The sequence below is a fragment of the Chroicocephalus ridibundus genome, chromosome 2 (assembly GCF_963924245.1).
Source record: "Chroicocephalus ridibundus chromosome 2, bChrRid1.1, whole genome shotgun sequence".
NCBI classification, from domain to species: Eukaryota; Metazoa; Chordata; class Aves; order Charadriiformes; family Laridae; genus Chroicocephalus; species Chroicocephalus ridibundus.
This window is the reverse complement of record NC_086285.1, coordinates 157,309,518-157,331,814: the sequence shown is the minus strand read 5'-3', so window position 1 is coordinate 157,331,814 and position 22,297 is coordinate 157,309,518. Positions and strand designations below refer to the sequence as shown.

The window sequence follows — 22,297 nt, the reverse complement described above, 5'->3', positions numbered from 1 at the left end:
GCAGGGGCTAATTTAATCAGCCAGGCGCATGTATTTTTAAAAGTCTTGCAAGAATAACATCAGTAAAGTAACTTGAGATATTTTGGTGTCTGACATTCGCTCAGCAAGTGCTAAGAAAATATGCTTACTGCACAGATTGCTGGTTTCTCAGAGTGGGAGTCAAGGTGCCTCATTAAAGTCCGGGCACTTTGCTTTGTCATTGACCGGGTTCGTGTTCCCTCCTTTTCCCTTTCCACCCCCCCGCTTCTCAAAGCAGAGCCGATCTCAAAGTTGCTCCTGCTCAAAGAGCTGCCTGGAAGCAGTTGCTCCAGTGAACAGATTTCAAGCAAAAGGACAAAGTTAAACATGAGGCAAAGTATAAATAAAAATCAAGACTCTCTTCCTCCTCCTCTCTGCTTGCGAGCGATGATCTCACCGCTCCGGGTGGATTACAAGGGTGGCTTGATCTCTTTCAGGGAAGCGCATTCTCTAACCTTGATACTGCTGCTATTTATACTGCCCTCTCTGCTCCACAAAGACAAGCAGCTCTAATCAGCTTCCCCTTCGTTTTTAACGGCAGCACGGGTGGGCTGTTTTAACGGGTGGGCTCTGCGCTGCCTCCCGGCAGCGGGGCCAAGCCCCGGCCCCCTGGCTCCAGCTCCCCGTTAAAGCTGGTGCTCTCGACCACTGCCTCTGCTCCTGCCTGCTCACCTCGAGACACCGGAGATGTGATTTTCCACTGGCTCGAGCATCACGTCACCGCACACGCAGGTGCAGGGTGACAGCCTTGCGGTGCCACCCCATCTTCTGCTGGCGGGGCGCAGATGGAAACAGATGCCTGTGCCGAAAGGCAACAGGGTTTCTAAAGTTCGGGGACAGAGCTGTAACTCCTCTCCCCCTTGTTTATCAGACGAAGAGGATCCCTCGTTTCATACAGCCCTTTCCACGTCCCCCAGAGGCAGGAGCCATCCCGCACCCCCACTCATCTCCATGGGGATTCCCTGGGCAGAGCTGGGGGAGTCGGGGGGGCGCAGACCCCGGCAGCTCAGTCACGACGGGGCACGTACGGGGACCGTAGAGGAGCTGAGCCTCTTTGAGGCCAAGCCCCATTTTTTCAGATGAAACCAAACATGCCCACGCTGCCCTCCCCTCGAGACACCGCAAGAAATGGGGACAAACATTATGAAACCAAGTTTATTAAAACTTTCTACAAGTCAGACTTTATCGTCCAGGTTTCCACATACATGTACATATTTACAAGTGGGACATAGTGTTTTTAGCTTTTCTGGCAGAGTTTTCTACCAATATATACAAATGTACTGTTTTTCATAGAGGGGTTAAACTGTATCACAGATACAAATGTCAAGCAATCATGAGAGGTTTAGTGCAACGGAGAGCTGTAGCGCCCTGCTCTTAATGCTCATGATTCTGTCAAGTTAGTATTGCCAACAATAATTCACATTAAATTGCTCTTCGACACCTCTTATTAGGACAAACAAAGTACAACAAAACGAGAAAACGAAACCCCAAACAGTCAGGTATGTACAAAGTACACAGTCCATGAGGTATACATGGTATTCTCGCAACGGGTGGTGGGACTGCAGCTTGCCGGGGGGGTGAACCCTCAAAATGACTTCACTCGAGCTGCGCCGTGTTGGGGACATGCGTTACCCGCCTCACGGCCATTCCGGAAGCCGCGCTCTCGCCCAAGGCGAACGGGCATCTCTTTGCATAAGCCACTGGACACAAGTGTGAAACGAAGCAGGAATTTTAGGCAGGACTAAGCTTTACTTACCCCCAACCCAGGAAGCTAATGATTTAGATATATTCATTATCCACGCACGTTGGAAAGACTATGAATAATCATGCAAAAAAAAAAAAAAAATTTAAGGGGGGGGGGGGAAAACCCTACAGCCAGAGGCAAACAACATACCTGAATAATCAACTAAGGGCGTATGGAGATTTTACTCTTAAGACTAACTTTCTGGGGGGGTGCAGGGGGGGGAAAGAGGAGAGGGGATGTGATGTTTTTAAAGAGTTGAGCCTGTAGGAAAACACGACCGTGTTTACATGTACTGTACAAGATACCCCTTTTTGTTTTCCAAGAGAAGGCGCCCCAGCCGATAGTGTTACGGTTTGGTAAACGGATATGTTTTGGCACTCGGAGCTAACGAGACCTGCTACTTGACAAGCTCGCTGAGGGCATAAAGTTATATAGGCTACACCATGGTAACGCGAGGCTTAAGTCTATTTAAAATGCTTTCCCGGTCAGCGAATGGAATCGGAGGGGATCCAGCTGGGAGATCCACCGGTTTCTGCTTCGGAAAGAGCCACGGCAGGGATTTGTCTTGTGGGTGGATGGAGGAGCTTCGTGGCTCTGAAAGCAAGACCAGCTGGAGGAGCGGCGGCGAGCAGGCGGGCGAAGACCTCCGTCCCTCATGAAAGTGCGCTTCCAGTCAGAAAGCTACTTTGCAAGCCGGCCGGCGGGGCACGCCGAGTCGATTCCCCTTTTGACCCATTTCTGTCAGATTTGCTCAGTTAGAGGCGCGCTTCGTGCCCCCGAACTCCAAAGCATCGCGGCCAGGGGCTCTGCAGCCCCGTAGCCCCCGTGGGAAAGCAAACGGGGCTGCCTTTCTGTCTCGCACCTCATCAGCCGTAAGACTCTGGAGCCAAGATGCGGCCAGTTACTCCAGTGGAGGATGCGGGAGGCAGGAGAAAAGCCAGGCGGCCCTCGCAAAGCTGCGGGGGTCCTCCAGGGCCTGCGGGATGGACCAACCGGCCGAGCAAGAGGATGAAACTCTGAGTATGCTCAGAGAGCGGAGATCTACGGGGTTGGCGTTTATTTTAAACAAGGTCACTTTTCTGACCATACTGGCACTTTAAGATGCTGTTGAGTTTGCAAACGTGGAAAAATGAAACCCTATGAAGATGCCGGAGGTGACAACCACCGAGGTTCTTGAGATTTCGGGGTTAGCAGAAGAAGGAACTAATATCGTCACTGTCTCCGTGGTATTCTGGAACAATTTGATCCGAAGTTCCCGACTCCTGGTCTGTATATCCAGTCTCCAAGACCGCCTCGAACCAAGGGTGAAGTAAGATCTCCGGAGCAGTGAGTCTTTCAGAGGGCTCCCGCCGCAGGAGGCTGCGGATGAGGCATCGGGCTTTGGGGGAGACGTGGTCAGGAATACAGAACTGTCCACGTCGGATTTTGGAAAACAGAGTGCTAGGGTCCGAGTCATGGAAGGGATAGCGTCCCACCAGCAAGGTATAGAGCATCACTCCCAAACTCCACACGTCGGCCGATTTTCCAGAGTAAGTCCCCGTCGTGTTTAGGATCTCGGGGCTGACGTACGCCGGGCAGCCGTGCTTGTCTGAGAGCGCATCGTCTTCGCCTTTGATGATGTGCGTGTCTTCCAGGCTCTCCAGCCGCAGCTGAGTCCTGGGGAGGGCAGGAGAGGAAGGCGCAGGTCAGAAACAGCAACACCCGGGACCAAGCGAGCACGGCGAGCCCCCCCGCCATGCCAGTCCCCGCTCCCCTTCTCGCACCGGCGCAAAGAAAAGGAGAGGAAACGCTTTTTAATTGGCAGCAGAGAAGCCGCCTGGGCTCCTGGACCCGCGTAAGGGAAGCGCAGCTCTGTGCGTCGGGCGGGCGCCCAGCGACACCTGCTTCTTTTATTGACCGTGGATTTGAACCACACAGAGGGCTCTCGAGAAACGCCGGCAGGTCACCCCCTGTCTCCGCAGGCTGCACCGCAGCGGGGCGGGGGGGTTACGGGGCCGCAGAGCGCCCTGCACGCCGCGGTCTGCGCATCGGGCTTTGAGCAAACAGCGTCCGGCTGCGTGATTTTGCAAACGGCAAAGTCCGGCTCCCTCCCGCAGGAATCACCGGCTCTCCCGAGTTTTGTGTTTTATTTTTTCATTCTTATCCTTTTTTTGCCTTTCTGGAGGGTACCCCCCACCCCCCTCCCAAGCGGAGGTGGGTGTCCCCCCCCGCCCCGCAACCCGTTTTGGGGGTGAAAAGGCGAGTTTTGCGTCAGCGAGGAAGCCACGGGCCGGGCCGGGGAGGGCTTGGCGCTGCCGGGGGTGTCGATGCCTTGGCTGCAGCCTGTCCTCAGCCTGACCTCGCCAAATACCCATCGGTTCTGCAAACGGAAAATATGACTCAACGCGAACCGTGGGGCCGGGATTGGCTGCGGGAGCCCTGAAACTGCACCTGTGCCGGGGAGCCCCAGCCCGCCATTGCTTAACCCTCTTCTTGCCAAATGGGATGCACATGACACTCGCCTCTGCAACGCGCTATTTCCAAACCCGCGAGGCTGTGCGCAATGTAACATTTCAACAAAGGTTTCGTCTTCTCATGGGCGGGAAAAGCTGCAATAGTTTCCTTCAAAGGAATTACTTTCTTTGCCTGTCAACATACGGCTGTTTCTGTCTAAGAGGGGCAGTGCTGGTTAATGCTCTTATCACGTTTATAAATGGTATCCTGAAGAAGCGTTAGCCCAGAAAACGCGTTTCCTTCTGCTTCAGTAATATCACCTCCAGTTTCATCAGATTAAGCACAGCTCCATTACAGCTTCTACTTATTTTTTGTAGCTTTCCACAGCATAAGCACCTAGTCAGAGTCAGTTTTGCTGATTAAAAATGTATTTCTGGCTCTGCCACATGCGATGAGGCACTAGAAGAGCAGCAAACACTCCAGGGAAATACAGAATTATTTCCCTAATCTAAATTTAACAACTAGATTCTGGATCTCCTCTCTATAAACCGAGGCTTTAGGCTAAGTTTTACCACAGTGCTTTTCTCCAGTGCAGGGTTCCCAAAGCACTATTTAACCGTGTCCCACCTTCCCTCCTGTGCGTGCCCACATCCACGGACACAGGGGGCATGGGGGGCACGGAAAGCAGCACCACCACCGGCAGTGGAGGGTGGATAACAGCCTCGAAGGACGCAGCCGGTCTGTCGTCAGCAGCGTAACCCTGATCAGCAGGGGATTTCAGCGAGGAGACCCTTCCCGAGCGCCGCGGCTCGGCCACGGGGCAGTATTCCCGGGTGCCAGGAGGGACCTGAGCTCCATCTCCTCGCACCTCCTGCTCCCCCTGCCCGGCCGGTCCCCCTCCCCATCCTCAGCCTCCCCCCTCTCCTCGGCTCTGCCCTGTGTTCATTTCCCACTGACCGAGTGGCACACATGACATCTTCTGGCGCTAATGAGCATCCGAACTATCGTCCCTTTGTCTACCAGCGGGTTTCACTGAACTTCTGCTGAATGAGAGGAAGCTCCCGGAGAGCTTCCTCCCTTTCATCAGACGAGCTCTAACGAAGAGTAAGTGCGTTAGATCCGTGACCTACTACACACCCGTGACGGGGACCTACTCGGACGGCTCGCAGGCGATGACCGGCTGACATGGCCGTTTCCACTCCCTGGGACGCTTTTTGCGTCTCTGGATGTGGCGCCATTCCTCCCTCTCCACTCACCCCAGGGCTGGCTGGTGACAACCACTTACCTTTCTTCATTAGAGAAGACAAATTTCCTGAGCTTGAGGTCACCAAGTACGATGGCCGACTGGTGGCAGTGAGCTACAGCCGAGACGATCTGCTTGAACAGGCGGGCAGCCTCCTCTTCCCTCAGCCTCTTGCAGCTCCTCACGTAGGAGTGCATGTCCCCAAAGTCCTTTTCAAAGAACACATAGGCCTTGGTGTCCCCGAGGATGACTTCGACGACCCCAGTGATGTTTCTGTGCGACGGCAGCTGAATGTAAGGCCGGATCTTGTCCTGGTAGTGTTTGAGGGGGAACACCTGTAAAGAGGAAATTAACCCAAAATTCGTTCTCAAGGGCGTTGAAAGCAGCCACTCGCGTAGCGACTCTCCCCAAACAATGACGAGGGAGCTGGAGGGGAGCCAGGGCTCGGCAGGAGCAACGCTCAAAGCGGGTATCGAGACCCTTCCTGTTCGTTTAATATTGAATATTGAAAGGAGGAAGGGTCGGAGCGGGGGAAAAATAAAAGAAACCGTGATCCCCAAAGCCCTTTGGGGAAGGTACTCCGAGACAACCCGGAGTTACAGCTCGCTTCGGCCGGGCGTTTCTAACCGGCAGGATGTTTTACGAGGCTTCTCCCCGGGTCGAGGGGTTACGGGGCGCTGGGAAACGCCGGGACGACACCCCCCCAGACCCCACCAAACCCGTCTCCTTCCCTCCCTCCCTCCCTCCCCATCCGCACCCGCGGAGCTCCGCGCTCACCTTGCAGCGCAGCTCCCGCCCGGAGCTGACGCTCAGCGCCCTGGACACCTGCTCCCGCTCGGCCAGCGGCAGCAGCAGGTAGGACGCGATGAGGCTGGGACCCGCCGCCCCCCCGCCGGCGGGAGAAGCCGGGGGACAAGGCGAACCGGGAGCGCTGAGGCAATCGGGGGGTCCGCAATCGGCCAGGCGGGGGGATTTGGCGGCGGGGGGGGGGGTGCGTTTCTTCGGGGGTCCCGTCGTGGAGGAGAGGTTGGAGGCGTTTGGCCGGAGCGCTGCTGCGGCAGCGGGCGGCCGGCAGGAGGGACGCGGGGCGGCTCATGGAGGGGAGCGGGCGCGGAGCTAGAGGCGGGCGGCGGAGGTTTGGCGCATCCCTTCTTCTTCTTCTTCTTCTTTCTTCTCCTCCTCCTCCCCGCCGGCACCTTCTCGGGCCGTTTCCACCATCTGCTGCCGGCTCGGCGTTAAAGTAGTTGGAGGGTTGGTTTTTTTTTTTTTTTTTTTTTTCCCCCCTAAAGAAAAAAAAAAAATTAAAAAAAAAAAAAAAAAGAAGCGAGTCTCCTCCTCCTCCTCGCCCTGACGCACGGGGAAATGGGAGGAGGGATGCTCGGACACGCCTGTTTCGCTCCTCCCGTTGAGCTCAGCGTCCCCCGGTCCCAGCGGGACACGCAGCCAGGCGGGGCGGCGGGGGACCCCGCCGCCCCGCCTGGCTGCGTGTCCCGCTGGGACCGGGGGACGCGGCGGGGACCCCCCGCTTTGTGGTCCTCCAGCAATGTCATCTCACGTCCGACTCAGCCTGCTGAGGATGGCAGGGCTTGGAGTGTGTGTGTGTGTGTGTGTGTGTCACTTTTGGGGTTCCCGCAAGCCCAGCGCGGTGGCAAAACCCCTCCAAAAGCCTCCCCTTGGAAGCACAAAAGATAGAGGCAGGGAGCAAAGTTAAGCTTTTTCGGGCTTTTTTTTGGTTTTGTTTTGGTTTGGGGTTTTTTTGTTTGTTTTTTTTTTTTTTAATGCTAAGGATGAGCGTTTCTTCTCGCAAAGGCAGCCCCGGGAATGGCAGCTGGGAAAACGCTGCCAGAAATTTCAGAATGCCGCCGCAGCGCTTTCGAGACAGCATCGCCCGGTGCGATGCGTAAAAAAAACAAACAAAAAAGTGAAGCCGGGCTAATTGTGGAGAGAAAGCGAGCCCGGCACCCTTCCCAAGAGTTTCTCCTTTCTACGTTACCCCCAGCTTCTCCCCAGCCCCAATTCTTGCTTTTCACCAATGGCTGATTAACCGTCATCCATCCCAAGGTTTGCATCATGAAGCTGTTGCGTTTTTACCACCGTTCGCGTGGACTTAGTGTGCACCATGAGAAATACTTTGCACTGGGTGTTTTCCCGTGTTAAAACTTGCTGCTCTCCGAAAAAGGAACAGCGCCGAGAGCAGCTGAAGGGACCCGTGAGGAGCAGAGAGTTGAGCTCAGCAGCCACCACCAGCCACAGAAAGTGTGGGCTTAAGCGAAGAGTAAATAGATTTGCAGCCAGCACTGTTAGTAAACGAAAGAAAAATGAGAGAAAACCAGACAACAGATCATCCCTGGGGAAAAAAAAAAAAAAATAAAAATCGCAGACAGCTGTAGTTTTGACAAGAGCGCTTCAGAAGGAAACTCTCCAGCTTTTCTGTTTACATATATGCAAATTTTCTGTAATTCAGTGCTGAGGCTTCCCTAATAACGCAGGGAGCCTGCGTTTCGTTATTCCGTAGGGTCGGTTTCTATCCCACCCCCGTTTCCCCAGCCCTGGTCCGTGTAAGCACCGGAGAGGGGGTGGGACGGGCCCCCCCAGCGGTGGCGCCCGCGGTGCCACGCGTGCAGGTATTGCTCAGATTCCTGCCAGATAACTGCCCGCAAACCCCCGCGTGCCTTCGGCTCCTTCCAGTGTATTTTAAGAAACACATGAAACTCTTGTGCGGGATGACTCATAGCATAGCAGTCCCATTAATGCATTTAAACATAAAATGCATATGCCATAAAGGGATATCCCACGGCCTGCATTTTCCTTTTCCTTTTTTTTTTTTTTTTCTTTTCCCAGAAATACAATTCCCTTAATGCCTGCAGATTGTTTCTGAGCGATTCACCGCAGCTCTGAAAGCACGCTATGTTATTGCATTCCTCTCATAGGTGAAACACGCGGGAGTATCCCTCAGACTTTTGTTTTACTTTTCCCTTCCTGGAAGTTTTATGACTGGAATGCCGCTGCCAGCTGAACGTGGACGAATTCCGCACGTGTGGGCTGCTTCCTACCTCTGAGATAGCGCGAGGTGGGGGGGGTGGCCCCAAAATCCCCAAGTGATTTCTGGGGACAGGGGAAGGGTGCAGACATATCATCAAATTAGTAATGGACCCACCTAAGCGTACTCATGGGCATCGCTGGTGTATAACGGCATCCCCTGAAGCTCTCCCAGGCTGAGAGTGCACCTGGGGTAAGTACGGCCCTTTGGTCCTCACCCTCCCAAAGATCCCCCTCTCCCACCTCACCGTCCCCGCTGAGGAGTAGGGCCCTACTGAAGATCCTTTTGCGCACGTTGTTGGAAGCCGCGTCCTCCACCTTCCCGGCTTCCCACCCATTTAAAGCCTCTTCGAGTCCGCAGCTGGTCACCTCACGCTGGCCCCATGCCACCAGGACCAGCACAGGTGCTTGGGTCAGGCTACTGGCAGCCAAACGGGGGATGGCACCCACTGGTCCTTAAGAAGGGCAAGAAGCCCCCTCTCATCACCCTGTACCCCCCCAAAACCCATCTGGTGTGTGAGAGGAGAGCAGAGCACAGAGGTACACGCAGCATTGCACCCCCCAGCGCTGCCACGGGCTCCTGGGGTCTGGGCAGCCTCTTCTCACAGGGGTTCCCCAGATTTCCCGCTCTGTGGGGGTGTCCCTGCTAACGAGCACAGAAACTGGGCGTGCAGTCCCCAAAGACCAGGACAAAGGTAACGCCACGGCAGTTCGTCCCAGAAGTGCTGGCGGGCGCCCTCTCCCCACTGACTGTATAGACCAAACTTCAGTTGTCTACGTGTGGCTGAGACGAACCCAAGCTTAAACCTCCCAGGTGTCAGGTCTTCACAAAACGTGGGCATTTCTTCACAGCAGGAAACCTTCATTGCTTCTTTAAAATGCCTGGCATGCTTTCAGGTACTGAAAGCATTCATGTCATGAATAAATATATAGTAGCAATTATTAACCAAAAAATTAATAATGCTCGCTACCTTAGCCTACCTGACTACCTTCTCAGTCTTCCGGTTTGGGTATGGATCACGAAGAAAGGTCCACATCCAGACTCCTCTCCATCCCCACCAGACTCATTCCAACACGCAGAGCAGACAAGGGTTTCCCACTTCGGGTTTTCTCTTTTTTTCTGATTTTGACTGATCCCCAAAATGCAAAAAAAAAAAAAAAAAAGCCGGGGGGGGATACCAAGGATGGCATCTGATGCACAGCATGGTGCTTCTCAGGGGCACCTGAAGGTCCTCCTTACCCATCTTCACCAGTGCTCGCGTGCAAGCTTGTTTGGTTATGAAGCAGTGCAGAAACAGGAGGAATTCAAGGAAGAGGTTTGTGAAGAACAGAAGTGTTGCAGCATTTCAGCGCTGGAAGATTTTTGCAGAATATGGGGCTCCCGCACTTGCTATGGCGGTCTCTTGTTCGTTGTAGGTCACACCACAGGCTTTTAAGCATCCAGCCATATCTCCTGCATTAGTCTCCTCCTGAAATCAAAAGCCATTGGGGGTTTTCTTTCTTTTCCCTGAAAAAGCCTTCATCATTCCATCTCCCTCTCCCCCCCAAAAAGCTTTTTTGGGGGCTATCTGCTTAGCATTCAGGAGATAAATACTGGTGTGGCAATTCCCAGCTGTGCCTGAGGTGAATTTGAGTCTGAACGGCTTAATAGCCTTCCAAATGAGCCAAGGCAGTGTTACACATCCCCGATGGATAAATCATTGTGCAGCACAGATCAGTGCAGAATTACATTTATAGACCTAGCTTCGGGATAAAACATTGACTCTGTGGATGAGTCTCGCTATCCGAGTCTCGGAAAAACGAACCGCTGTGAGCCAGCAGACTGCAAGGAACCAAACACCCGGCCTTGGATGCTCCAACAGGGGCCCGGAACCAGTGAGGTGGGGCAGGGATGGCCTTTGGGAGCACGGATCAGCGGTCGTTGTGCTTGGCAGAGGACAACGGTGTGCAACAGGCACCTTCCAAACGCTAAGGAAGTCTGAGGAGCTCCCAGTCCTCAGACTGGGAATATCCCAAAGGATATTACAAAACCATGCCAAAAGTAGATCCTGCATTAGAAAAGGCTGGTATAAGAAAGCAGGACAGCTTGCTGTCTCCTCTCTTCTCGGAGTCCCGGCTGGGGCTGGAGCAGAGGTGAGATCCTGTGGGCTGTGTATCACAGATCTGGCATGTCCCAGCAGAGAGAAGGGTCTTGCCCAGCACAGATTTGCCAGAGCTGTGGCAAGCTGAATGTCGCTCCTCATGTATTTTTTTTTCGCTTTTTTTCAAACAGACAAAAGCAGCACTATTGCATCTGCTAGATGAAGATCTCAGAATCCAGAATTTCTGGTGGTCAGGCATCGACATTCCCTTTTTCTGGCACGTTATTTTATTTAAGGGGATTTTTGCCGGGCGGTATTCAAGCATCTCCCTGTCTCGCCCTCAGCCAGTGCCTGCGCTCACCTGATCAGCTGCTTTTCCTTAGATGCTCGCAAAATTATCTCCGCTGCTCCAGTTCTCTGACCCTTTATCTTTGTAACTAGAGCAGCCGGCGGCAATGAGAATTGTGTAACCATCTCCCCACTTCCCAAGTGCTTGGGACAGGTCTGGTAGGTTGGATAGTATGTCTCATGGGATACCCGGAGTAAATCTCTATTAGATTAGGCCACTTATAAATAAACTGGCTGCTTTCTATGGGAAGAAATTAAAAAGTCATTATTTTAGTTATCGGGCGAGAGAGGCGTGACACACACGTGCGTGGGCTAATATCAAAATATCAGGCAAATGATGAAAAATAAACATCTTTATTTTACAAGTTATCTCAAGCCAGGTAATGAAACTTAAACTTCTGCTAGATTGAAAGCTGGCAATTTTAAACCAGCAGGTCGCCCATAACCTGCTAGTGTACAGAATCACCCTGCACAGACAGGGCTCAAAGAGTAGTTGTGTGGCCAGGCAATAAAAGAACTTAAAAGTACGTTTTTCTGATGGCAGGAATGGCATCTGTGATAAACCCACAACCATCCTTAGACACTGTGGAACTCCGCGGCAGATTGACTGTTAAGATATAAAACACATGACGAGCACACAGCGACATCAAAAGAAGTGCGATGTAATGGTGTTCAGATGTCTCCCCTCAAGCCCGCACAGAAGCTGTTCTGAGGGTTTCTGTTGCCGGGATCTCTAAATAATTCCCTTATGATAAGCCAGTTGTTATCAAACCCAAGGAGTCTCATGAGGAGCACCTCCTGACTTTGTTCCTTTGCGGACTGAAGAGCATGAAGGCTTCTTCTGTTGCTTGAAAGACGTGTGAAGGTTCAGGTTTTAAACCTCAAATCCTGTTTTTACTTCAGAAGTTGATTGCACAAGCGGACAGTGAATGAGCGTCTCTCCATTTCCCTTGCGGTCAGAGAAGATCCTATTCATACTGAGTTTACAAGCAAACACTTCCTTTGGTAAGCTTCCCATGCAATTCAGTTCATGTGCGTGCTTTCAAGCTCTGTCTTCGGGTCTGGACTAACATCAGAATGAGCGAGTGGGGCAGGCTCTCCTCTCAGCCCACCGCAGCATTTTCTGCGGCATTTTGAAATGACGAAACACGTCGTGTTTTCTGTACGTTGCTGCAGTCCTCGTAAGTCGCTGAGATTACTCATGCAGCGAGTGGCTGAGCACATGCATGGATATCTACCGGACGATGCACACGCATCCCAGAATTGCACTTGCTTAACAATCGATCTAATGTTGTTACTTCTTATAGCTACTGGCTGACGGCCAAGAATCCACTGGCACCCACACACAGGATTCTTCTCTGAGCATTGCAGTGATCACGTCGTGTGTTTGAAATAGTGTGTATTAGCAGTAAGGACTTTATAACCAGAAAATATATCACTATTTATGGAAGACTTGGAATCTGCAGTCCGGGCTAGTCTGTACTCGTACTGAAGAGCCATCAGCTTCAGGCTTTGGCTGTAGCAAGAGAAAGGAAGACCCGTCCTTGGGGTATTCTAACATTTTCCACTCCTTTCCTAGGTGCATCTTCTTCACCGTACAACAGAGCACTATCCATTATGGAAGTGTTCAGTTAATGGACCTCACGGTACCTCAGGATCAATACACGGAGATTTTTAGGGAAGGTGGAGATTAACATTCCCTTGAAATGGCAGTGGAAGTTAATCCGGTTGCACAGTGAACTTTAAGCTGGTTTTGGCCACAATACTAGAGCTATTCAGGAGAAAAACGTCATGAGGTACTTGTGACCACAGGTAAGGTAAGAACCTTTGTCATCAGCCACTCATGAGGAAACATGAGTGTGTCCAAGAGGACATTGTCTAAAATAAGGCAGCGTGTTGGCCTTGGCCATTGAGTCATCGGTATCACTTCCTGCAGCCCCTGCTTTTGCTCCGGGTATTTCTCAAGGGAGCACTGACTTAGCCTAGTCTTTTTGATTCTTCTGGAATGAATAAGATCACAGCTCCGGAGCAGTAATGATGAATATGTCCTTGATTCAGAGGAATGCGCGCTCCTTTTAGCACGAGCGTGCTAAATCTTCCATGAGATGCCTGCCCGATTAGGTTTTATCTTTACACGTCATGGCTCCACTGATTTGAAAACTTCAGAGTCTCTAGTTGTAAAATGGAGAGTTCTGCTTCGCGGGGAGAATCTGTTCAAGTGAGAGCTGCGTTAATGGCTCCTGCCTCGGGCTACCTCTGAAAGCTGTCGCACAGAGATCTCTCTTGCCTTTTCTTTATTTTAATGTTTGATTAGACGTTTCTTTAATCACTCAAAATACTACGTGGGACTTCTGTTCTCTGGCAGAGACAGATTCCCACCAGGTTTCAGCAACAGACCCTTATCAGCTACATCGAGGTTTGCTGCATTGGTACAAAAGCACACCTTATGGAAAGAAAAAAAAAATACAGCTCACCTCTGAGTCTCTTTCCTTAAATATTGTTGCAAAATTTCTGACGTCAAACAATGAGACACAAATTACCCTGTGAACTGTTAACATATGCCTGTTGCCTGTTTACATATGATATCTTATAGCCAAAACAGATTAAGCTTTGAAGGTTTAACTGCTGTTGAGTTTCCACTTCTGTGAATCATACAGATCAGCTTATTCATCACAGACACTTACTTTTATTCTTTAACTCTTTCAAGCTGCTTCTATCCAGAGGGGAGTTTATGGGGGACATGGGAACAGGGAGGTCACAACTGTGTAACAAACCCCAAATTTGCAAATGATAAAGCAAATTGCTGCCCCTAACTACAGCCACCCCAATGGATCGGTAGTGGTTTATCACTTCCACCAGGTCCCTTGACAGGCACAGCAGCCTTCCCCCACTGCCAAGGCTACTCTGTCCTTCCACCCAGTAAAGTGCCAGCTGCAATTCCTGCTGGTGACCAAGCCTGTGATATTTCCATTTCAGAAGGAAGATTACCTGCGAGAACCAACAACAAGAGAGAACCAGCCATGAAAAATCAACAGGATGGCTCAAATTCCAGGTTCAGAGAAAAAGAAAAAAAATGCACTTATCATACTAGGATTCCTCAGATGTTATTATATAGTTTAAATTCAGAAATGCCAAACATTCTCGGGAGAACTTCACGGATTTCAGTAAATGCGGGCAGTTTTCTCTAGCAGTTGAATCCATGTGGTGCATCACCGACTTTGATGGGACTCAAGTACTCTCGTCAGCAATCCTGACCTAAGTGCACGAGTATTGGTCTTGTTCTGCGTAACACAGCTGTGGCCGTACTTGAAAAGACGTACCTCTGATGATAAAAGAAAGAAACCTACCTCTATTTAAGTGCACGTGCCTCTCCACCTCATCTGTGATTGTCACTAAAGCTAAGCAGGTACGTGCTGCCAAAAATCAGTCCATTTTTTTCAGCTGAAGGCTGCGGAGGATTTGAGAGTTAAGGCTGCACCTGCACTTGCTGCTCAGGCTCTCTGAGCCCCCCCGTGCCGCCTGGCTCGGGCCAGCAAAGGAGGGAAGGGAGATCGTGTATTTTGAGGCAGGAAGGTGAACATTCAAAAATACCTTTCCACTTAGCCTAGCAATAAGTGAGCGCTTGACTATTTGTTCTCTTCTCGTGGAAAAGCGTTGCTTCGGATTTGTTTGGTTTTGTTTTGTTTCTTCCCTCCCAGCTGCATCATCCTGAGCAGGGAATTCACATTATTACCTGTGGATTACCTAACACAGAGACGGATCGAGTGCAGCTGCCACCGGGGCCACCAGCACTGCCGCGGGTCAAGCCTCTCTCCGTAACGCACGACAACAAGGTGTAACCAAGACAGCAATCTCCCGTACAGCATTACTCACTGGAACACGAGGGTAATGACCGTATCAGGAACTGCAGCTATCGAAGGCCATACTGGTACAAACACCACACGTAGCAAACCAAACCTGCTGCCACCAGTTCGCGGGGAGGAATTAATCTGGGTCTAATTCAGTATTTGTAATGTTACGTGTTATTAGAAGGCACGTTCAAGCGTCCAGCCACCTGCACGAAGTGAATCTGAGGTGTGACGCTGCGGCCGTGTAAAATGCGTGTACAACTTTGCATCTGAAACCTGGGCAGACCGATTTCCACTAGGGACTGAATTAGATCCATGAGGACGAGGTTAATCCACCTCTGTCAGAAGCTGCAGAGATTGTTTAACTATTCCAAGTTTCTAAGTGTTCTGCTTATAAATGGTGCTGGAGTAAATTTAACCACCAACTTAAAGATGAAACAAAAAGCTCTGAACGGTTTAGGACATTCTCTCCCTCCCCCCTCTTTTTTTTTTTTTTTGACAAATCCTATAGTTAACATCCTCCCTTGTGCTGTTTAACTGAAAATGGGTGACCCATCTCAAAAACTATAGGTTCGAGGCCTGAGCTGTCTTAAAAGGGACCTGATTTTTACACATAAAAATACAGACAAGTACATACCGCTCAGCCGCCCCCAGTCTCTTTCAGCTCTTCCAGCTAGGCTTCCACAGACGGAAGCACTCACCATCACTACTCAGTTTTGAAAAGATGGACCTTTGGGGTTAGACCACATTATGAAAATTACCCAGCTAATTCCCATGAAGTGTTTTGAACACAGAAGCTCAGTGCAAATAATAAGGGTTCAGTTTCCTTTTCCAGCTATGAAATCAGCTGGCAGATTAATATTCTTCAATTGCAAAATAACAATTTCAGTTTGAAGTGGTTTGCACTCTTAAATGCAATTGGGGTTAATAATGGTCTCCGGAAGGAAAGCTGTTAGCAAACAGTAACGCAGAGTGAAAAGCTTAGCGTTCAGGTACCTTAGCTCCATTTTACACAAAACGACAGATTGCAAATTCAGGAAAGTGACCTAGGAAAATACCATCTAACCCGCTAAGGGTCCCAAAGCTCAAAGAAACCTGTATTTTCTGCTTCACATATGCCACGAGATAATTGCCATCTGACCACCAAGGCAGCTCCTTTTACCTATGGCTATTTCTAATTCATATATGTAGTGCCTTATCTGCTAGATGTGTTCAGGTCAATTTAGGTAATAAATACGGAGTGTCACAGAGTTTAAGTCTTCTTTTGGATCTGTGCCCAAATGCATAGATATCTGAAGCTTGTACAAAATGAGATTGTTTTTCAGTTCAAGCCATATGGTTAAAACGTATTTGTATTATCTACAAATTAGTTATTGGAAAAAAAATTGTAAATAACTGTAGTCTCCTAACCTACAGTATTAAGGTAGAGCCCTCTGGGACTTCCAAACACAAAAAACCTGAAATAAAAGCTTCTGAATCTCAAAAGAAAAGCCTAAGTTAGGGCAGAGCGCTCAATAATTGTGAGAACGAGGCCAAGATCCTCAAAGGTGAGTGGTAATTTTGTGTGTCCACACACAAGGTACAGATATGCAGCCCTTCCTGCAAATTAAGCTCTATTGAAGTTTCCCGAGGTTCGTGTTAAAACACGGATGTGCTCCCAAGCAGGTATATGACCTGGGTAAATCCTTGGCCGGAGTGCCCTACTCCGAGTACTCCCAGCAGTTAAGGAGACAGGAACAGAACTATCTGCAATACTGAGCAAAGCACTCGCTCTTACATGCCAGCAGAATCTGCATCTCTAATATGCGGAAAAAATTAGCACACTGACAAGGAAGGGTAAATGCTGCAAAACATGTTTTATTTATCGAATGCAAGCTTTTAGAATTTCAGGAAGGTTAAAAAAAACAAGTTAAACTGGAATTCCTCATATTGGGCAGTTTAAAAAATGCTTTCAGTTACAGCTGAGACCTTCAACTTTGCCTATAAATGAAACACTTTAAATAACAATCAGTTACACAACCCACTTACAATCAGCAGCTTATCTCACAAGACCTCTAACAACAAATTTTCTTTGTGGCAGCAGCGTGTCCAGCTGACTTCTCCAGTGTTGACCAGCTTTGTTTATTCTGACTGTCAATCGCTCTTTTAAGTGCTTCATCTGGCACAAGATCTGATTCTTTTACATCAGCATGGCTACAGCCAATTTTAGGGCATCTGTTAAAAAGAAACGAGAGACTCCATTAAATCGGAAGAATTGTATTTGTCAGATATAGGCTCTTACATAACATCTGCTGGTTTATTGTATTTATCTGGGATTCACTCTCTCTGTCAGTGCCTCGCTACCTCTTTTCCTCTTCACCAGCTCTCTGTGGGGAAAAATAAATCCATTTATCTAAACTGGTGGGAATCAACAGCTGAAGGAAGGCAGGAACACAGCGAGAGACGGAGCCTCTCACCTGTAGATCACTCTCTCGCTTCACGTACACAAGCTGCCTCTATCAGTAACGATACCAGCATCACGTGGACATTTTCCTGTGTTGCTTTCTCTCTTTGCAGTCCTCTCCAAACTGCAGGTAACTACCTTGTTAATCTGCATCGGAGAAATATAATCGTCACTGATATAAAAATACGGAAATTAATTTCTAGGGAAACAGATAAAAGAGAATGAGGCTTGCAAAGGCTGGCTGGTGAATCAGTGAACTAGCCGGTTGGTGTAAAAATTTACCTGGCCTTTTATGAACTGAGAAAGCACCGAAAGGAGAGATGGGGTCAAATTAGCAGCCTCTAAATGATAATCAAATACAAAATGCCTTACAACTACTTGAAACAGCCAGATAAAGACAGCAGGGTGAAAGATATTCCAGGACCAAAGGTCATTTTCCTTTGGCAGTGGCCCAGATGTGCACAGATGGTACCTCTAGTCAGAAATAACACTTTTCCTGAAGTTTTCCTCTATTAGAAGTAACTTTTGTCTGAGGCGCTGAACTTATTTACACTCAGCACTCATAGCTTTTTCTCCAGATTTGTTCACAGCTTACTGTGTTTGTCATGGATAAGTCACTTAATTGCTCTGTGCCTCAGTTTTCCCATTTATCACCTTATTAGAGCAATAGCTTGGCAGATTAATGAATAACAAGTGCTCAGAAAGCTTCTCACGTTTCCTGTAAGCATAAAGCATTAGTCGGTCCTTCCAGGCAGTGGAAAATAGTGAGCGAACCAGGACACGTAAGAGTTGCCTAAAGGAGCGTACGGCGAGTCTATCAGCGCAAAGCAGGTGGCTGTGCGTGTGTCAGCCGAGGAGCTGACTCTGAGCCAGCGCACTGCCCGGCGTGACAGCGGGATCCCGGGGATCCGAACTGGAAAGTGCGTGTGAGGAAACAGCTGCTTCCACAAGTCCAGAGCGAGCAACAGCTTTGATTTCAGAGGCAGGATAGAGTTGAGCCCCCCAACCACAACTCTGCTCTCTCAAAATACCTGCTTCCACCTGAATATTGACGGCAGGAGCGCGGTCATAGAATCATGGAATCATGGAATTGTTTGGGTTGGAAGGGACCTTAAAGATCACCTAGTTCCAACCCCCTGCCATGGGCAGGGACACCTCCCACTAGACCAGGCTGCTCAAAGCCCCATCCAGCCTGGCCTTGAACACTTCCAGGGATGGGGCAGCCACAGCTTCTCTGGGCAACCTGTTCCAGTGTCTCACCACCCTCACAGTAAAGAATTTCCTCCTATATCTAATCTAAATCTCCCCTCTTTCAGTTTTAAACTGTCCCCCTCATTGTATCACCCCACTCCCTGATAAAGAGTCCCTCCCCATCCTTCCTGTAGGCCCCTTCAGGTACTGGAAGGCCGCTATAAGGTCTCCCCGGAGCCTTCTCTTCTCCAGGCTGAACAACCCCAACTCTCTCAGCCTGTCCTCACAGCAGAGGTGCTCCAGCCCTCTGATCATCTTTGTGGCCTCCTCTGGACCCGCTCCAACAGGTCCATGTCCTTCCTGTGCTGAGGACTCCAGAGCTGGACGCAGATCTGCAGGTGGGGTCTCACCAGAGTGGAGTAGAATCAACCAGGACCACCACCAGAACATGTGTTCTCAAATGGGGAACTTGTTGCATCAACTGGCCCGTCTTCCCACCGCAGCAGACTATGGTTTTTCAAAACTGTCTGCATTTTCATGAGGAAGGTTAAAATGACAGCAGGTCAGTGAGACTGGGCAGAGAAAACCAAGCAGTCTTTCTTAACTTAGTTACAGAGAAGCCACGTTATTGCTGTGCTTGTGCTTTTCTCGCATGCTGGAATAACTGCTGTAAAAATGGTGAGGTAGCAAGCTAAAAACTCTAAATTAAGAACTTCCAGGATTCAGACTGCACACATATCTTCAGTTTGGGTATAGGGTATTTTTTAAAGCTAAATGTTGTACAGCTTACATGATTATTTTTTTTACTCTATATTTTCTTTAAGTCTTTAATTTCTTAAAAGGTAAAATAAAAATTCAGCCATGCGCACCTATTAGATTTTCACCAGTGCTGACACTTTTGATTCACCACAACAGCCCCTGCTACCATGGCATTTTCCTGATGGATTTAACAACACAGAGAATTATTTAGATATGAACATCCTAAATTCAGTTCCATATCGCAGAAGGTATTTTTGTCACGGTTTGGGGCTGTTGAGCACATGCTTCCTAGCCTGTCCCTATCCTCAAGAATGCTCACGTTCTTCTCTCCAACTTGTGAGCTAGTTCCCAACTCCCATTCATTTTTCATTCAAATTTCTGTCCACCTATATTGCTGGTTTTGTCGTTATTCCCCCTATATTGCACCCAGTCCACTTTTTCTCCCTAGACCTCATAACACAGGCAAGGTACTTCTGTCTCGTCCTTCGGGCTGTCTTGACACTAAGGTAGTGGCTGGGCACCCCAGCTGATGCTTGATTTCACAGCGGTGCTTTGCTGTAGCCAGGAAAGAGTGTGGAATAAAAAGTCCCACTCCACCTTTGTATCCCCATGGCGGAGTACGTAGAGTCTAACAGAAACTGAAGAGCAAGGGAGGGAGGAAGTAAGCTGCCTGTGGAATTATCTCTGGGGAAATCAGGTTGCTGGTCTCCGACAGACCTTCCTGACCACATGTAAACTGCACATTTATTAAAAAATCCACAACTGGTAAGTTTCCATGGGGTCATCATGCACAAAGCATGAGGCTCTAGCACATATGGTGTAAAAACAAATGTGAAATTAATGATGAAATGATACATCCTTTAAACTTGCTCTAAAAAGTGATTGAGCTCCTTTTCTTCTCTCTTTTTTTTTTTTTTTTGTTGAAAATCAAAACCATTTGAAACTTACCGGGGAGAATTTAATGTTTGAATTTTCAAGTGTTACATCTTTTCATTCAAGAAAATACGTCCTGTGCAGAAAGTGGCAGGCTGCTTTGATGATATAAAGTAAGAATTATTTAATTGCATCCTCGTAGGAACTGCACGATCCTGTCTGATCATTCTTAAAGCTCTGTCTGATCATTCTTAAACCCCGTACTACCTAAAAAGTTGTGTTTTAATATTTCTCACTTCAACACTCATTTATGTGTTTTAATCTTTCTCAGTTGTACTGGAATATAACTGCAAAAAAGGGTGCAAAGAAGAGATGTTTATTTTTTTTCATTAACTTTGGGGCTTGCTAAATGAGCAGCGGAAACAAAATGAGCGACTAAATTTCAAGAAGCTGAAGTTTCTCTTTGTTGATCATGGCTACACAAAATCTCTTTGCTTCTGTCGCACAGGTACTGTGAGTAGCTGTAACTTCCCCACACGCTTCCTGAATGTTTCCTTACACATTGTTTTCATTAAAAAGAAAAGCTCCTTCACGTGTCCAGTACTAATGAGGAGACTGTGACTTGGGCAGACACTGAAGTATTACTTCCTGCAGCCTTGCCAATCCAAATACATTTCCTAGAACAAGTGGAGTAAAATTCCACTTACACAGCAAAGCAAATAGCTTTTCCACACGTTCTTGTTAGCTTACCGGACTTTTTTCTTTTGCTGCTTTCGAGTCTGGATGATTTTTAGAATGGCGTCTTCTTCGTAAGTATGTCCACAGACTTTGTTTCGAACCGGCCTCTTCATTTCCATCTGTAATCAATAAGGTTTGATATAAAGGAACCGACAATGCCCATGAAAATGCTTCTTATGAGGTTTTATGTAAAACAGCAGGAAGCGCGTTTGCCATTCATACATGGCGTCCCACTCCAATCATGGGGTCAGGTCCTGCGTGGTAAACTGCATTCCTGCTTATGTGGGGGTTTTTCCTCAGCAATGTTGCTCTTCTCTGACAATGCTTGCCATTTATACTGCCTGATTTTTAACAAGTATTGCAGGTTTGTAGTAAACAATCCAGCGAAGAATATGAAATAACTATTTCCCAATCGATTATAGCAGCAGTGATAACATACCTGTGTAATGGGACAAATAAAGTTCATCTGACTCTGAGTCACTGCTATATCTTCATCGATTTGTTCAATGGCCTCATTATCATTATCTGATTGATGACAAACTACAAAAGGAAACAAGAAAATTTTCATTTAATATTTAATATAGATAGCAAATACCTAAAACAAGCAAATAAAATCCAGCATTTGCCAAGTGTTATCTCGCAGTGATATCTAAGATGCCACAATACACTTCCTACCACTCCCTGAACAAGACACTGCAAAAAATACTGTACTATAGTCGCTGTTAGAAAATGTGGATTTTTAAGTGGTGACCGCTTGTGTGTGTGTGTGTGTGGCTATTTATAGCCAATGCTGGAAAGGAGGGCTGGGAAGGAAAGCAAGCTGGCCTGAATATAGGCAAAGCCTTTGGTATTCTCTGTCCAAGTTCACCAAAAAACAGTAACACGCAGATGAGTCCCCAAAATCTAACAAAGGATGAGGTGGCGCTTTGCAGATTTGGCAGTCCTATCCTCAAGATCAGTTTGTGCTTGAATGTCATAAATGGGCTTGCTATATAGCCTGTACACACAGTATATACTTTGAAAGGAATTTGTACTATTTATCATGATGCATAATTCGTAAAGTGATGCCATTGTATTTTAACAAGACTGTAATTAGTGAAAAACAAAAGCCAAGACAGTGTTACTTGAGATGGACAACAGAAACGTTATTGAAGTAACATTAAGGAGGAGGGGCAGAGTGAAATACTGAAATCTCGCAGAAAACACCCAATGACCCAATGCCAGGGAAGGAGGAGCAGACAAACAAGAAGAAATCCACCTTGAGCTAGAGAAGATGCAGGTCCCCACCTTTACCAGAAGAAGAAGGCAAGGTGTAAGCAACCCTGCTCACCCAGGGGCACGCCAGCCCAGGGTTCCACGCAGCCAAAACTGAGACACAGGAGCCGCTAAGGAGGACATATATTGCTAAGTATAACCTTAATAAATCTATACATGTTATTTTATCTTTACCTAACTTTGCTGTTATTGTGAATCTAGGCTTTTAGTTGAATGCATTTGTTTATCTTTAAAACTCATCTGGCAATAATAGCAAATTTGACA

General features: G+C 48.4%; 2 protein-coding genes across 2 annotated transcripts in view; both read right to left on the bottom strand.

Annotated features, from left to right (window-relative positions):
• Positions 1–1,165: 1,165 nt before the first annotated feature.
• Positions 1,166–6,695, bottom strand: TRIB1 (tribbles pseudokinase 1). Its single transcript, XM_063327530.1, is given in 4 exon segments — positions 1,166–3,418; positions 5,481–5,773; positions 6,216–6,431; positions 6,433–6,695. Coding segments are annotated over 4 exon segments (1,080 nt in total). The 5' UTR covers positions 6,535–6,695; the 3' UTR covers positions 1,166–2,949.
• Positions 6,696–16,590: 9,895 nt separating this feature from the next.
• NSMCE2 (NSE2 (MMS21) homolog, SMC5-SMC6 complex SUMO ligase) overlaps positions 16,591–22,297 on the bottom strand; it is a 132,094-nt gene continuing 126,387 nt past the window's right edge. Inside the window, exons 5-7 of the mRNA XM_063327528.1 lie at positions 21,198–21,298; positions 20,771–20,877; positions 16,591–16,968 (exon numbers count right to left, since the gene is read on the bottom strand). Of these exons, the coding sequence (XP_063183598.1) occupies positions 16,809–16,968; positions 20,771–20,877; positions 21,198–21,298 (368 nt within the window). The 3' untranslated portion in view covers positions 16,591–16,808. The remainder of the gene's footprint in view (positions 16,969–20,770; positions 20,878–21,197; positions 21,299–22,297) is intronic.